The sequence below is a fragment of the Rhododendron vialii genome, chromosome 5a, assembly GCF_030253575.1.
Source record: "Rhododendron vialii isolate Sample 1 chromosome 5a, ASM3025357v1".
NCBI classification, from domain to species: domain Eukaryota; kingdom Viridiplantae; phylum Streptophyta; class Magnoliopsida; order Ericales; family Ericaceae; genus Rhododendron; species Rhododendron vialii.
The window spans coordinates 42,042,243-42,059,319 of NC_080561.1; the positions used below are offsets into that span (position 1 = coordinate 42,042,243).

Sequence of the window (17,077 nt, forward strand, 5' to 3'; positions counted from 1 at the left end):
GTTGCCATTTTGACCAAATTGGATGCCCAAGAACTCTTTGTTTCTGCTCAAATACCAGTCTAAATATCAGTCCATACCGGTAGGTACGAAAATATTTTCAATTTTAATATTTAGTGAAATAAATGCATCTTTCACGCAATTTTTTTAATTTTATAAAATAACACTAATATCGATAAATTCACAACCATACCGGTATCTCATCGTATGACCGGTAAAAAACCAATCCGATCGATACTTTAGCCAGCAAGGTATTTGAGAACCTTGCATCAACTTGATGTTAGACATCGGATACAAGATTAAAGAGGGAAAAATTGATACAAAGGGTGTAAACTAAAAGAGGGCAACAATCATGGTACGAGAGAGAAGCGGACAGACTTTAATGTGGAATCTTAGGTTTGGTATGGTTTTCTTTTCTTTCACGTTTGGAAGAGCTGCCTGCAGCTGGTAGTACTGTACTATTTTTTGACTTTGAACAAAAATGGAGGTGAGTTTTGCACTGTTGAATTTGACGACCCTGCTGTACTGTCACACATGGGGAAACAGCTAGAGGTCCCAATTTGGGAGAAGTTAAGCTTCAGATTTCATTCAATTCAAACTTCAACTTCCCAGGTCAGCTTGATTCATGGGATTCTTCATTCGATTCGGGTCGGGTTGAGTCTGCAAAGAATGGATCTTGCGTTTTTCAAAAAAGAAAAATATTTAAAGTGACTCAATTTGATTTCACAAACTCTTTTCCGTATCTGTTCCTACGTGTTGCGATGATCGCGTCTGAACATTAGGAAGGGCCATCGAGCAGACGTCCGGACATGGTGGTGATGTCCGACAATCAATATTACATGCTCCCTCCGTCCTATTTTCTTCGGACGTTTTGAGAATGATTTTACGACCAATAAAGTTTAAAGAGAGTATCATTGTTATCCTCAATAAGTGGAAACTTTCTACTGTTTAATCATGAAATTTGACATCATGGAAACATGTCACAACCTTTTTTCAAAATATTTTTTTTTGCTCGGCAACCTTTTTTCAAAATTGGAGAAGTCTGTTCAAGCTATGTTACAGTTTCTAATAACTCTAGAATTAATCAAGTTACGCGTATCTTAGAGCATCCACAGTGGAATAATCAAAAGTTGCCACATCATCTTTTGGTTATCCATTTATGAGATTGCTAAGGTTAGCAATGTAGAGATCCACAATGGTACAATCAAAATTGAATAACCAAAACTTGTCACATCACATTTTTAACTTATAAAAATCTAGGAATTGTGACATAGAAAATAATTTTTTAAAAATAGTTTTCAAACTAATAAAAATAGGTTATTAGAAAAAGAGAAAATAGTTTTTTGCAAACTTTGATTAAAAAAAAAACAGTTTTCGGGAAAAAAAAAACAAACAGTTTTAGAATAGAAAAAGATTTTTTTTTTCAAAAGAACAGTTTTTGAAAAAAAAGTTTTAATAAAAAAAAAGTTTTGAAATAAAACTGTTTAAAAAAAATTTGGGAAAAAAATGTGTAAAAAAACTATTTTTGCAAAAAAATGAAAACTATTTTAAAGATATTTTTGTTATAAACATGTTGAAAATGGAAGAAAGAATGTTTTTTTGTAATGATGGTATGCTTGATTGAGGAAATGTGAAGATAATTAAATTTGATTATTGACAAAAGATTGGTAGTTTTGATTATTCAGAGATCAAAATTTGATGAGTTGCTAAGATATTTCTAAGTTTGGTTATTCCAATATAAACATTTTTTGAGCAAATGTTGCTAACCTTATAAACCTTTTTGTTTTTTATTATACCACTGTGGATGCTCTTACTGGATACCCAGATCATAAAAAGAAGGGTAAATTTTATAAGTGGTCCCTCTAGTTTGCATGAATTCTCATTTTCGTTTCTCTAGTATCAATTGTGTTACTTTTGGCCCTATAATTTGCATTCTGTCTCAATTTCGTCCCTCTCGCTTACGGCGTTAATGAAACAAACGGAATTGGAGGATAAAATTGTCATTTCTCCTCACAGAGGGACTAAATTGAGATTTCATGCAAACTAGAAGGACTATTTCTACAATTTTATTTTTTACTTTTGTTTTTGCAAATAAATTTAAAATACATCAGATGTAATATATTTCTCATCTCCTTTCATATTGAATAATCAAAATATATTGAAACTTTTTAAAGTTTATACTATATATATCACAAAAAAATGAGAAAATTCGAAAAGAAACCCCTATGTTAAATGTCTTGGTATTGTATTTTTTTTTCAATTGAATTTTTACTCATTATTTTCTTTGTCACATGATTAAAAGAAAAAGTTGTTCAGTAATATTTCGAAATCTTGTAATTGTGTTTAATTAAGCAATGAAACACTAGTATTGAATATTAAGAGATCAAATACATTAAAATATGGGTATAAGTGTATTTATTTTGGGACTTACTCATAAGATCACTCATGTAACAAATAAACATGAATTTTGAACATTTTTTTTATGGGGTGAAAAAATAAGGAGATTATAAGATGATACAAAGACATTTAGCTAAGGGGTTGATTTGTACATTTTCTACTAATATTTAGTTGTCAAATACATTACTTGTGGTCTTTTTTTTTATTTGCAAAAAACGAAAGTAAAATATAAAATTTAAAAAAAAGTCCCTTTGGTTTATATAAAATCTCAATTTAGCCCCTCCATGAGAGAAAATGACAATTTTTCCCTTCAATTCCGTTTGTTTCATTGACGGCGTCAGGGGAGGGACAAAATTGAGATGGAATGAAAACTATAGGGTTAAAATTGATACAATTAATATTAAAGGGACGAAAATGAGAACTCATGCAAACTAGAGGGACCATTTATAAAATTTTTCCAAAAAAGAAATTGAGAGTTTCTTGTGGGTGTATATAAGGCCCCGTACCGCTTTCTTTTTAAATCTTCTTTTAAAAAAAAGGGGTAATTTCAAACTCAAATATAACGAAAATAAAAAATAATTAATAAAAAATAATTTTTTAATTTTTTTTGCACCGTTTAAAAGATCTCAATGAGATCTATCAAACAAGATCCTTATTAGTAGAAAAATTATTTGCGTAAACACATAATTTTTGAACTTAAAATTAAATTCATTTTCTAAAAATTACACTTAAATTACATTTCTTTTCTAAAAGTTATTTTTTTTTAAAAAGCGGAACACCCTCCAGTAACTCGTGCACATAGAAACCAAGGACAGTCTCATTAATTGGACTCCAAACGTGTTCCTACATTTCAAATAGCGGAACTGGAACATTTTTTGTTTCAATTTACACAGGACACCAAATTGTACACATTATAGTGAATTGTTTGGCTACAAGTATTGTCTGCTGCTCAATTGTATGGAGCTTGCGGTTACGTTGTCTACTGCGGAGGCCTGCTGTTGCACCACCAACACCGACGCCTCGCTCTTGTAATCGGAAGAAGTGAGCATGTCTCCTATCACTCCCAATTCCCTAACCTCGCACCACTGTGTTAGCCCCATCAGGAGCGACGAACCCTCGTCGCGTCTTCTCCCCACCAACATAAGATCGAATCCTTCGCTCAACGAATGAAGCACTTCTGCTGTCTCCGGCCCTTCGCTAACTCCTACGTCTTTGTACACCGCCCTACTATTGTCCGCGTGGATGATTCTGAAATCGTTCACGGCATTTAAATCGAGTTGGGTCTCTATCAAATCAAATTCCTTGTGTCCGATTTCGTATATCCGAATGACTGTGATATTGATGTTCGGGTGCTCTGCCATGCGAGTCCCGTATGCCAATGCTTCGCGATCATCGGGCCCGCCTATGAAAATGACACACACATGTAAAGCGAACCATGAATCTGACAAGGTTTTGGGGGCCTTGAGAATTCCATGGGCTCGGTCAACCAGGATCCCGACCGAGCACGAGGCCATCTGCAAGACTTTATTTTGCATGACTCTCAGTGCGGGGCTATCAAACTTCTGGAATGGGATGATCACAAGGGATGTAATTTTCTCGAGCGCCAGGGAACATATATCGTCGTGGATTGTAGCGTAAGGCGCAATGGAGGTGAAGCACTGCACCGCGACAATCTCCTGGTTGCGTATCTGATACTGAGAAAAGGCCTTCACGATGCGATCGCTTCTAGCATTGGAATGAGATGTTTTGTTCGTTTGGTGGTTGATGAGCAACGGCATGGCTTGTCCAACAAGCTCGACGAGCTCTAGGACATACACTCCAATGGGGCTAACGCTAGTTGGGTTCGAGGCTTCGAGGATGTTGATGATGGCGGGGACATTGTCTTCGTGACAGATACATGCCAGGATTCGAAGCTCGGAGTCGCGTCTAGAGTGCTGGATTGTACGTCTTTTGTAGGCCCTGTTTTTTCTTGATGGATCGTAGAGGGATCTCACTAAAGGTTTGATAATACCAGCTTGTAGAGTTGCCATTAGTACCATGATGCTGAAGGACTCCTTTGTGATATACTGCACCATAAATGAAACATAAATATAGTACGACCCTTTATTATCGTAAAAATTTACGATGAGATAATCTTTCATGTAGAATGACGTGACATTTCGCTGTCCATTAATTTGGCGCAAATTTTTTGAAATTTAGTGTTACGGTAGGATTTTCGATGATGTACATGTTTGGAGTTGATTTTCTTTAGAAAAATTCTCTACATGGAGCAACCTTCCAAGCCAAATTCCAGTGATCATTTACCCTTTGGATGCTCCAATGCATTGCTAAACCAATGGCTAAATGAATGGTCATATTTGCCAATGGCCAAATTCTGGCTGTACATTTTTCTCCATATCGAATGGACTTACAGTCCAATTAGGATTTTAACTTTTACGGAAGAAATTCAAAAGAACAGCATTCCTCGTATTCAAGCAAAGATCATTTAAAAAAAACTTTTTAAATACGGTAAACATGTCAAAATTTAGCATTTGAAATACCGAAATGACAACTAGCATTGGAGTCGTAGTTCTTACCTTACGATACAAGGCGTGGCTGAAAAAGGTAATATCAATGAAACCTTGGCAACTCATGACGAGTCCTATCAAGAAAGCGTCAACAACCGGGAACTTTCTATAAATGGAAGGCACCATGGCCCCGACAACCTTTCCCAAAAACCCACCGAGTATAAAAAGCTCCACCTTCCCAAAATTACTCAGAGTGATCCCATAGACATCGACCCTGCGTCCAATACTCACAATGAAAGTAGGCAATAACACAGCCGAAACAAACAGCTCGAGCTTGTCCATCAACCCCGAGCCCAAAGGCGGGCCGCCGGGTACTGCCATGCCCAAAATTATGACCCCCATTATCAGCTCGATACCCATCACTTCGCAGTAAAAAATGCACGCGAAAACCATCAGACTCAGGGTGCACACGTAGTGTTCCTTCAGTGTTTTCCCTGTTAGAGAATGAGCTCGCGTTATAGAGATCCTACAACGATTAGAACCGTTCTTATTGCTTAATTAGTAAGCAAAAACAATGTAAAGTAGTAGATAATTAGTTGCGGACAGAGGCTTGTAAATTCAGTGTACATACCCTCGGGGGTTCTCTTGATCATCCAAAACATAATCGGACGACAGAAGCACATGATGAAAAACACGAATAATAATCTGCAAGACATGGTCCCCACCACGCTCTTCGATAAGCCGCCTTGGCGCGCATCGTTCACGGTTTTCACAACCACCGCGAAAAACCACGAGCAGAGGGTGCTGATCATCGACGACGACAGAGCGAGGCGGCCAAACTCCGAGTTAAGGAGCTTGAGCTCTGTCAGGATACTGTAAATGCCGTGGAAATTAATCATGGATTGGAAGTAAGAGAGGGCAAAAAGGGAAAACTCAAAGTTCCTGTCCATGTGAACCTCTGATCTCAGGAACACGGCCAGAGATCTAGTCAGGAGCATTGGGAGACAGAAAGAGGTTATGCCTATGACGAGTGATAGGCCTCCTGCTTTCTTTATCACGGTCACGTCGGTTCGCATTCCGACTAAGAAAGTGAAGAAGAGGATGCCAATTAATCCGCAGACGTCTAGCACAATCAGAGACTCTTTTGGGAAAATCATTTTGTAGAACTCTTGATTGTGTCCCAGAAACGAAGGGCCTAAAGCAATTCCACCCTGTGGAAGCAAAATCATCACCAAGGGCATTGGATTAGCACAAATTGTAATGCATATATAGGATTGACAAGATCTGGTTGAACATGTAGTACTAATTAATTTGTTGAACATGTACTAATCATCACCAAGGGCATTGGATTTGCTTCGTTTTGTGCTTACACCTCACTAGACACCTTAAGCCGTATCAGATATACCAAAGTCTTAGAGCCATGTCTTTAGGGACGGGTATGCGTTGGTTTTGTATAGGCTAAGACTATCGTATCACATCATCCAAGGGGGTCCTGTGGTTTGGTCTACAAGGGCAAACTGGACAAATCTATTTCATAGAGTGGATTGAAGAAACTTTGGTCTAAAAACAAGAACAGCTCGAACTAGAACAAGCTTGTATGCTAGTACTTAGCTATGAAAAAAGTATGGACATTGAAGCACATATAAATACTTGATCACAGGATCATGCTAACGACAGCCAGCTGAACTGTTGTTAAGGTGATCAAAGTCCTGCTCAATTTTGAGGCACTTTCTTCACACATTCAAAATCGAGTTGAAATCTTTGAAATCAATCAATCACTCTCGTCTCGCCCCAAGTAACACAAACGACGTCCATGAACCACGACCACGCCACCATTGAGAAACCGGCAAGTCTACCACTACGTTCACATTTGAAATGAGTGTAGCCCCATTCAGGTACCAATACACTATACGTACGTACGTGACTAAAATGAGTCTAGCCCCCTTCAGATGGAATGTAGCTAGGTATGTCTTTTTGTGTTTTACCAATACGTTCACGTCTGAAATAATGAGTCAAAGTCCCATTGAAGCGAACGTTGGTATGTATGCATTGTGTGATTTACCACTGTGTTCATATTTCGTGATCGATTCAACGGCTACAATATTTGTTGACTCGCGAAAAAACACTAGAATGAGAATAACATAAAGTCAAGTAATTACCAGGATGTCAGCAACAAAAGTAGGTTGTCTGAATGGCTTGAGGAGCAAACGGAATGTTGCAGAAAAGAAAGTAACTAAACCAAGTTGGGCTAACAAAATCGGAAAAGCGAACTTGAGGGGATCATCTCCAAGAAAAATACCCTTAGATGCCATTCTTAGATCAAATTCCACGCAAAATGATCTTTCTTCTATTGACATTGAAGCGTTTGTGAGACTCGAAGAACCCGAAGTTCCTGACATGGTTACGGTATCCGGAGGTGGTGATGTCGCCGGAGAATGGGAAAGTTTTGGTTACAGAGTGCTGACAGAGTGCTTGGTTAATTCGGAGGCGCGGAGGAGGAGGAGGAGGAGGTAGAAAAATATTGTGTGGTTGTTAAGGTTTGATATGCAAATTTGAAGGCGATGTTACAGGATTTTATTATGCTATTTATGGTGATTAACCATGGGTCTTGTTTTGTTCAACAATGCTTTTATGGAATTACATAAAACGCCCGCTTTTTTGATGTGACTACTAAAAACTAGATATAGTACTCATTCCGTTCTAATTTAATTGTTCTTTTTGGAAGTTCGTGGCACTTTTTAATTGATTATATATTGAAATTTATAATATTTTATGTGATTTTTAAAATATTGTATTACAGAACAATTCGAAATCTATCAAATAAAATTCATATTGGATATAAAAATTGGTTACCAATTTACAGATATAACTAGCTTTTTTTATCCTGTTATTATAGAATTGGGACAAATATAACTAGCCTCGAAAGCCCAAACGTTGTTTAATTGCAAATTACCCAATTTGGCAACTTTCGGACGAGCTCGGATCGGACCCAAACTTAGTGGGCTGACTTATTTTTGTGCTGCGGTCAATACTCATCAACCTTAGTTGATGATCAATAGTGTTTCTCGGCCTAATTCCTTCGATTAGGCCTCCAATTGGACGTTTTTGCCGTTTTAGAAAATTTTTGTTTCGTTAATAACTTTTAGCATATAATTTCGTAGAAGTTGATTCTTTTTGGGAAAATCATGTTTTTCTTTCCTTTTTCCAATTTTATTATTTTCTCCAAATTTTGGAAATTTTCGTTTTCGAGTTAGGGTTTTGCTAGGGTTATACATTTTTTCTATAAAAGGGGTTGTAACCTAATGTTTAAGCAGCTTTTAATCAATAATATTCAAATTTTGTCTTTTTCTCTCGTGAACTTGAGTTTATCAATTGTTCGATTAGTACGCAACTAATTTCTTTGTTAATTCCGCTACGTCAATATGTTTAGATACTCGATTTTTTATTTTAAAATTATTGAATGGCTTGAATAATCCATACGGGGTCCAGAGTGAACCCCGCACAACGGTCGATGCAAAATCGGGCTACAACCCGACGGTTTCCCTAGAAGGACTCTTTTATTATACAGCAAACATAAAAGATGACTCATCCTCAATTCTTATTTCTTTTTGTTATTAGGAGTATCTTCTTCTTTTTTGTTGCCAATATTGTATACATCAGCGAGAGTTAGCGGAGTGTTAGTATGTTAGTCCACAGAGGGTTCAGAGGTTGTTCATAGCCCTAAACCCCAACAACGCCCCCCTCGAACCTTCGCCACCGCTGTGGTGGGAGGGCGAGAAAGCCAGCTGTGCTAGCCTGGCTTCTCTAGGCGAGCCATCAAAAGCTGGCAACGAAAAATGATAAACAGAACTGAAGATTGGAGTGTTTCTAACAACAGAATGGATTGTAATCGGAAAATAAATGCTTTACCTAAGCAGTGTTTTTGGACAAATTCATAATCCAAACACGATCGAAATAATTTCTGAATTTTTATGCTATATATAGATGGAGTATCCCTGGGATCAAAATCCAACTTGATTTGCTTATGCTTAAGCATCTTTTGCAAGCATGTGCAAAACATGAATAAGGTCACCAAGGTCACCCACGCAACTTGGATTTGTTCGGTCGTTAACCTTACAGCTCTTCGGTCGTTAACCTTACAGCTCTGGAATTAATCATTTGTTCGGTCGTTAACCTTACAGCTCTTCGGTCGTTAACCTTACAGCTCTGGAATTAATCAAGATGTTGTTCGGTCATTGATTAGATTTCGCAAATCCAATAACTTCATCCCCCAAGGATGTTTCAGACCCATCATTTCGATTTTCAGCCCATCGACATCCCATCGTTTCACTAACTTCGAGAAGATAAAATCATCACAACCCTTCTCCATAGCGTATGGATATTGGCATATCCATATACAACGGGAATGTAAGAGAACGACGCAGATAATGCACCAAAGCAGGAAAGAATCATTCAAGTTCTGAGTATCAACATTATGCAAAAGTAAAGCAAATAGGTAGAGGAGCTGAGCGAATATAAACAATGTTGTTTCACATCCTTTACGCTTGTTCGTTTTTCGAGAGTAATTATGAAAATCTACTACTACTTGAACTACCTTTGCAATGTTTCGCCTTCCTCACAGCATATGGCTTCTTGAAATCTCTTTTGCAGAATGTAATACATATATACTTACAGATGCCATTCAGTCAATTTGGTAAAACCTCATTTGGGTTCTAATGGCAATTGAGAGTAAAGAAGTATGTTTCAACTATTTGACATCTTTTTCTGGTTTCTGGGGAGTAAGACCATGACTCACGGATCGAGAAATTTTCGTAGAATTGTCCACTCGAGGGCGGGAGGCGATTTCGCAATTCAAGACAGTCTCAAGGCCGTCATCAGTATTCAAGTTTTTGGATTGATGGGAAACATGAAACTCCGGGTAGTTGTTGCTGAATCGGCTCTTTTCTGACATAGATTTGGTCAGTGAAGGTTTGTTTTTCAAGAACAAACATATGGCGGCACAATCATCGACCTTGGAATTCGGATACTTGTGTCTCCATGCTCGAACTGCACAATCTACCAAAAGTCTAGCCGCTATGGACCGCTTCCGTGCTGAAGCGACGATAGTTATGACGTCTTCATTTGATAGCACATCCCATATCTAAACAAAAGAAAAGTAGAGCTAAATGATGTTTTGTATCATGGGTGAGAAGACAAATCATGGAGACTAAATTGATTCTTTGTATAAAGCAGAGCAAAGTCTTCATGTATTTTTTCACTTTGAATGGATAGTTGAAAATGTCATGCTAAAAGGATACTCAGGCCATTGCCCTTTTTGGAACCCGTAATTCTACGGACATAGAAACCAACCACAGAACTGGTCAGAAAAGGTCCATGAATCAACAAGATTTCGCAAGACATGTTTGTGGGACCGACGTAGAAAAAAATTCATGTCTGTATGTCGTCCCTAGAATTATTCATTTGGATGGAACTAATCAATACGCATGAGTTCAAAGATCCTTACAAATAGGATCTTATTTTGCGTGAGACTTAAATTACTACCATGGGTACGTTAACTAGATGGTTTTTTTTTTTTTGAATGGCAAGCTAGATGTGAACCTCTATTCCGCGACCAACGTCCACATCGAACAGATTATTGACATTATTTTATGCTCAACTAGACATCCACACATCCACCGATTTACAAGATCATGCTCATAACTTCACTTAGATACGGAAACTTTCACAATGGACCTACCCGCATTCGAAATTATGGAAGAATGTTCTACAGTTCTACACAATAAATGACTTAAGGAAAAGAGGGTATGGAATTGAGCAAAACACTTGGGTTTATGATTCTTACCCCATCAGTTGCTAAGACCACAAATTCATCTTTGTCTGTAAGTTTCTTGTACGAAACTACAGGGGTCGAGATTAGGCCAAAATCCTTCAAGCAAAAATCTCCAAATGCCCTTGACATTGCAAGACCAGGGCAATCGTCCTCGGGCATCCATATTCGGAACACTTCTGGTTCTTCATCCATCGCGAAAACTCTGCCTTCACAATTCTTAATTCTTTCAGCTTCATCTGTGCAATATTAGAAAGGAGAAAACAGAAAAGGTCAATAACTTCCAACATTTTGGCCTCACTTTTTTTATAAAGGGATGCTAACAACGACATTAACTTACTTGGAAGATTCGGTTTCAAATCAACCGTGAGTTGGACAGAAACAAGTTGATTTGTGTCATCTCTTGTGCAAAGAACCGCACGTGAATCCCCCAAGTTTGCAATCACCAAGTGGTCACCCTAAAAATTTAAACACACATAGATCATCTCCTATTAAGTAGTATCTTAAAAGGTAATGCCAAATCAATTTCCAACTCCATATAGGCTCCTCAATGTAAATATGTGCATTGGATATACCTGTTTGAGCACAGCAACTGTTGTTGAACCACTGCAGTAGCTATCAAGAGCAACATCGTCATAAAGATCTTCATCTACCTTTTCAAATGACTTGATTAAAATGTTCTTCCATGAAGAAAAGAATGGATTTTTATGATCATCTTCGCAATCTGCATTCTCATAATTTTCTTCGTTTTTTTCATCAGCTTCTATCTTGAAATTGGTTCCATTAACTTGTGAGTACTGCTTAAAGATTGAGCATAGCTTTGACGGTAACATGTCGCGTACTTGTTGTGCCACTCTGTGCCCCAATGGACCATGCCCATCAAAAACAGCACAAAAGTGCATATCTTTTTCACCATTGAAGTTCTGAAAGAAGCAAATGAAAATTCAGGTCCATGCATTTTCATTACTGATATGTTAACTTTCAGCCAGTGATTGATACTAAGTATGCTTAAATGAGGCAGAGTCACAAGAACAATAAAAACATAACAACATAACATAACCCATCTAGTCGCCAATCATTGGGGTATGGGCGGGAGATGATTGGAGACAGACCTAACCTTTGGCAATATATGCACAAAGTGACTGCTCTCAGAATACCACTAAAACAGTGGCCCCCCTAAACCTCTAAGAACAGAGGAGCTACAAGGACGTTTTGTTGTAAAACCATGCCCCCAAATCAAAGCCAAATGGCATCAGAGAGGGCAAGCCTAGAGACCCAAATCAATTTATGTGCAAATTACCATGCTTCCTTCGTTGATAGTCCAGAACATCGGCATGCACAACAGAGTCACAAGAACAATATGGTAAAATTTCACTATTGATAAGGCACCTCTTGTTTCATGAAGTTTTGTTTGACAAAATCTGACTGGACGGATACCTCTAAGATGTCATGATTCTGAATTCTGAAAAGGAATGACAAATTGAAACCCATTTTTATCAACATTAATTGGAACTCTGAATCGAAACACAGTTTTCTCATATAAATGTTTCCCAAGTGGTTAATGTTTTGTACGCGGTCTAAAAAGTGAACGATTCCAATTATCGAAGTGGACCGGAAAGGACCCACAAATGCAAAGAACATGTCTCTACATTCCTTTTGGAGACGAGATATCAGACCATGTATTTCAATTTATGGACACTATCCCCATAATCTTTGTCATGGAACTATCTTTGGTTCTATGGTGATGGGGTTCTGTTTTGCTAGGTTTGCTATGGTTGATTACTTATCAACCTTTTGGGCTTATTGGCATATGATAGGTGCTAGGATAGGTGCCAACCTTGTTGGGATGTATCCTTGGCGTTGTGATGCCGTGTTTTGCTTGTTCTATTTTTGTACTCCTTTCTCCTCTTAATATAATATTCTTCTTTGCCGTTCAAAAAAAAAAACAAAAAAAGATGATCCTATTCCTTCTCTTTTTGTACTCCTTTCTCCTCTTAATATAATATTCTTCTTTGCCGTTCAAAAAAAAATAAAAAAAGATGATCCTATTCCTTCTCGAAACAGATAATGATTTAGGTTAGCCAAAAAAAGGCCAACAAGAGGAAACAGAAAGGATAAAGGAAGCATGCACAAGGGATCAACTTATTTGCAATTATATCATCACATTATTTGTAATTATGTCATCACATTATTTGCAATTATGTCAATTCAAAGACTAATTTACTTTCCAAAACAACATCATCACGTTGTATTGTCGTTGGAATCTGCATAGCCACTGGACAATTGAATGAGCGATGCATACAAAAATATGAACACCGTAATTACATATAAATACGTACGTACGTACGAACACACCTTTATATCTGTATAGATATAGCAGATTGCCCAAAATTTCAATAGGTTAGACGTATCCCAAAAGGGCAGTGATAATGCCAAAACTATTTCTACAGTACATAAAAGGTTTGTATCATGCACATGGTACAAGATTCTTATGCATTAACATTTTGGCATTATCATTTTCCAACCCGAAAAACCCATCTGATCTTTGGAAAAAATGCATAATCCAAAAAAAAAAAAAAATCCTATCTTTTAAAGAAAACATATCCCCAAGAGAACAATTTTCTATGTGAAATACCTCCCAAACGGTCATGGCATCTTGATTGATACCCTTTCTTCCTTGTTGGCTAAACATTGATGTAAACCTAGATGATCCTTCAAACCTCACACGGACCCCGGAATTTTCTGCATTTTGAATATGATGATGATGATCGCTCCCCTTTTCGGCCCTGTTTTCTTTCCCCTTCTGCCCCTCCTCCGCCATGAAGAACCCATGAGGCCTCTCACCGGTGCTGCAACATGCCCCCATTTTTTTCCAGGAAAACTAAAGCCAACCCAGGAAATTTGGGGGAAAACCCAGAAATTTTCCCGGGAAATGAAGGGGGAAAATGGTGGGGGGATGTGACTTTGTCGGTGGCCAGGAAGGAATGGAGGGCATGCAGGGGCAAAAGGAGGTGGGAATCAGGGCCAATGGAAATGGTAACAAACCCATGAGGACAAAATGCCAATTATGGAAATTTATATTACGGAGCAATGTTCTCAATACCGTACCGGTAAGGGTTTCGGTTTTTCTATTGGTACGGTACGTATTGATACCGGTCAAGTACCGGTTACCGTTTCGGATTTAGCGCAATTACTAATATATATAGTTATAAATTCATTATTTTCCTTATAACCTAAATTTTTACTAACAAAAATTAAACTGTGTCATTATATAACTCTCATCCAGTAATTCAAAAATAAAAAAAAAAGTATAAAACAACAGAATACTACCCTATGGCCCACGGACAATCTATTTTAATCATTTCAATTTCAAAAGTAACAGTAAGGGGTAATTAAGTAATTTGAGTTATTGTAGGGTTCCACACTTTATATTCTTCTTCTCCCTTTCCACGGCTGCTGCTATTGTAATTTTTACCTTCTCACCAAAAAATCACCCACCGCCGGCGGCAGAAAATGCTTGTTCCGGCGTCCGATTCCCTTCTCTCCACACGCAACCTCCTTGTCTCCTTCAACCACCGTCATGTCTTCCACGAAAAACCCCAAAATAAGTGATTCCATTATTCGCTACACCACTGAGGAAATGTATTGCATTAATTTCCGTCACGTCTTCTGCGAAAAATTCCAAAGCAAGTGATTCCATCTTTGCTACACCAAGGAAAGGTATTGCATTAATGTCTAGATTTTCCGATTTTGTCCTTGGACTTAGATTTAAAATTGATTTAAAATTAATGTATTGCATTAATTTCCGTCACGTCTTCCATGAAAAACCTCAAAGCAAGTGATTCCATTCTTCACGGCCGATACGTTCCGTTTTGGTACAAATCCGGTAACCTTGACCTCCATTTCCATCTCGTCCAACTTTCCGGCTGTTCTCGGACGATTCCGGCGTACCGGGAAAATCTCGGCCGAGATGTAGTTACTGGAAATTTCGTCCAGTATTTTGCAGTGAGCAGTCGATAGAAAACAAAAGCTCCGCAAAACACATTAATCCAATTGATACAGCCTCACATCAAGGTATCAAACAAATCAACGATCACGGTTGGTCTCAAATCAATTTTAAATCTAAGTCCAAGGACAAAATCGAAAAATCTAGAAATTAATGCAATACATTTCCTAAGTGGTGTTGCGAAAAATGGAATCAATTGCTTTGGGATTTTTCGTGGAAGACGTGACGGTGGTTGAAGGAGACGAGGAGGTTGCGTGTGGGGAGAAGGGAATCGGACGCCAGAACAAGCATTTCCTGGCCACCGGCGGTGGGTGATTTTTGGTGAGAAGGTAAAAATTACAGTAGCAGCAGCCGTGGAGAGGGAGAAGAAGATTATAAAGTGTGGAACCCTACAATAACTCAAATTACTTAATTACCCCTTACTCTTACTTTTGAAATTGAAATGGTTAAAATAGATTGTCCGTGGGCCATAGGGTAGTATTCTGTTGTTTTATACCTTCTTTTTTTTTGAATTACTGGATGAGAGTTATATAATGACACAGTTTAATTTTTGTTAGTAAAAATTTAGGTTATAAGGAAAATAATGAATTTATAACTATATATAACCGGTACTTGACCGGTACCGGTACGTACTGTACCAATAGAAAAACCGGTACCCTTACTGGTACGGTATTCAGAACATTGGTCGTCGTTGGATCAACTACAATTTTGTTTGGAAGTTGTGAAAATATAATTTTTGTTTATTACGGGGTTGTAGAATTTAGTATTAGCCCAGAAGAACTTGCACGTTCAATATATAATTTTATTTTACTTCACAAATAATTTAAAATTAAAAGAACAGGATAATAGCTCATATCTTTTTAATCTGTTTTGATGTAACACGATGAAAAGTACCCATGTATTTGAACTTATACCTTGTAGTTTTAAATACTTCATTTTGTTCATAACCTGTTTCATAAATTTTTCATTGAAATTTCAAACTACCAAAATGATATCGAATACCCAAAATAGAAATGATACGGTCCAGGAAACCCAAACCAGAAAATTCTCCAGGAAAACAAATGAACGGTCTTTAAATTTGGACCGTTCATTTGTTTTCCTGGAGGGTTTCTGGTTTGGGTTAATTTGGTTTAGCGTATGAGAAATGATATTAGCATTTCAAAAATTGATGCAGATACTTCAAAATCAATATAATTCCAAAGCCATTTTCTTTTGTTTTTGAAGTGTTTGCATCAATTTTTAGAGTGTCAATATCATTTTCCTTTGCGTATACGGCATGAGTTCATTCCTAATAAAAACACACTTGAATTTGTCCTAACATAGTGTTGCTTAAAGTCTTTCGGCTAACAATATTCTATGTTTCTACTATTTAATTATATACTCTCTTTTTTGACTTTCCTGTCCCCGTTCAAAATATATACCCCACTAATAAATGTCACATTACTTTTATTGTTAAAACCAATATTTTTCTGTCTTATATTATACGCTATATTGTTGAAATGATCAGGCAAAGCCGGTCAAACAAAAAAGAAGAAGAAGAAGAAATGATCAAGCAAAATTATTGTATGGCAATTAATAAGGCAATTCCATGAAATCCTCCTCACGTGCATGTGCCACATTTATGTTCAATCAAATGGTACTGTATAACTTTGAATTGCTCTAACAATAGTCAATAGCCCACTTGTGCTAATTGTTACAAGTATATTTGTTGTTTTTGTTTTTCTATTTCAACATGCAAAACACTATTTCAACATTTATTTTCAATAGTCTCCCAGGAAGACAGCCGCATGGTGTGGTCCGTCTCAATCTTGTGTTTATCTTGTCGGGAAAAAAACCAAGAAAAAAATGAACACGCAGCTATCTCATGTAACCATTTTTTCAAGACTCGGGCTCCGTTCCGCTAAGGTTATTATTTTTTAAGTGTTTATTTTCTGTTTTACGAGACAAATAATTCTTTTACAATACATCATTTTTAATTCAAAAAAATATTCAAATACGTATTTATTTTAATTGGTGGAACCCACCATGAATAATTTCTCGAGGTTGGGCATTTGCTGAAAAAACGGCCATGGGCCCGTGACAACGAAAACAAAGCTGTCTCTTCGATTTTCTTTTGAGGAAACTTCGAGAGGGATTGGGCCTAGGGGTATCCAATTTTGGAAAGGGAGGCTACAACTCATCAGCATAAGTTCATTACTCAAACTAACAGTTTGACAGAAAAATTGCATAATCTTTTAAGGATGGAAAATGATTTTGGCACTCCACTTTTTTATGATGACACACCAAACTTTGTCTTTTAGTATGCCTTGCTATGTATAATTTTTACATTAAAAGACAAATTTT

General features: G+C 37.3%; 2 protein-coding genes and 1 non-coding gene across 3 annotated transcripts; all 3 read right to left on the bottom strand.

Moving 5' to 3' along the window:
* Window positions 1-3,192: 3,192 nt before the first annotated feature.
* LOC131326107 (cation/H(+) antiporter 15-like) lies at window positions 3,193-7,401 on the bottom strand. The gene is made up of 4 exons (XM_058358705.1): window positions 7,061-7,401; window positions 5,533-6,112; window positions 4,971-5,395; window positions 3,193-4,460 (listed from the first exon to the last, which is right to left on the bottom strand). Exons 1-4 carry the CDS (start codon window positions 7,298-7,300, stop codon window positions 3,324-3,326), a joined length of 2,382 nt encoding a protein of 793 aa, XP_058214688.1. The 5' UTR covers window positions 7,301-7,401; the 3' UTR covers window positions 3,193-3,323.
* A 1,947-nt stretch (window positions 7,402-9,348) lies between these two features.
* On the bottom strand, window positions 9,349-13,777 carry LOC131326108 (probable protein phosphatase 2C 65). The gene is made up of 5 exons (XM_058358706.1): window positions 13,364-13,777; window positions 11,304-11,651; window positions 11,069-11,186; window positions 10,744-10,967; window positions 9,349-10,041 (listed from the first exon to the last, which is right to left on the bottom strand). The coding sequence occupies exons 1-5, from the start codon at window positions 13,592-13,594 to the stop codon at window positions 9,649-9,651; spliced, it is 1,314 nt and encodes a 437-aa protein (XP_058214689.1). The 5' UTR covers window positions 13,595-13,777; the 3' UTR covers window positions 9,349-9,648.
* LOC131328125 (small nucleolar RNA snoR100) lies at window positions 11,937-12,044 on the bottom strand. The gene has a single exon (XR_009200406.1). It is a non-coding gene; the product is annotated as a small nucleolar RNA snoR100 (small nucleolar RNA).
* Window positions 13,778-17,077: the final 3,300 nt, after the last annotated feature.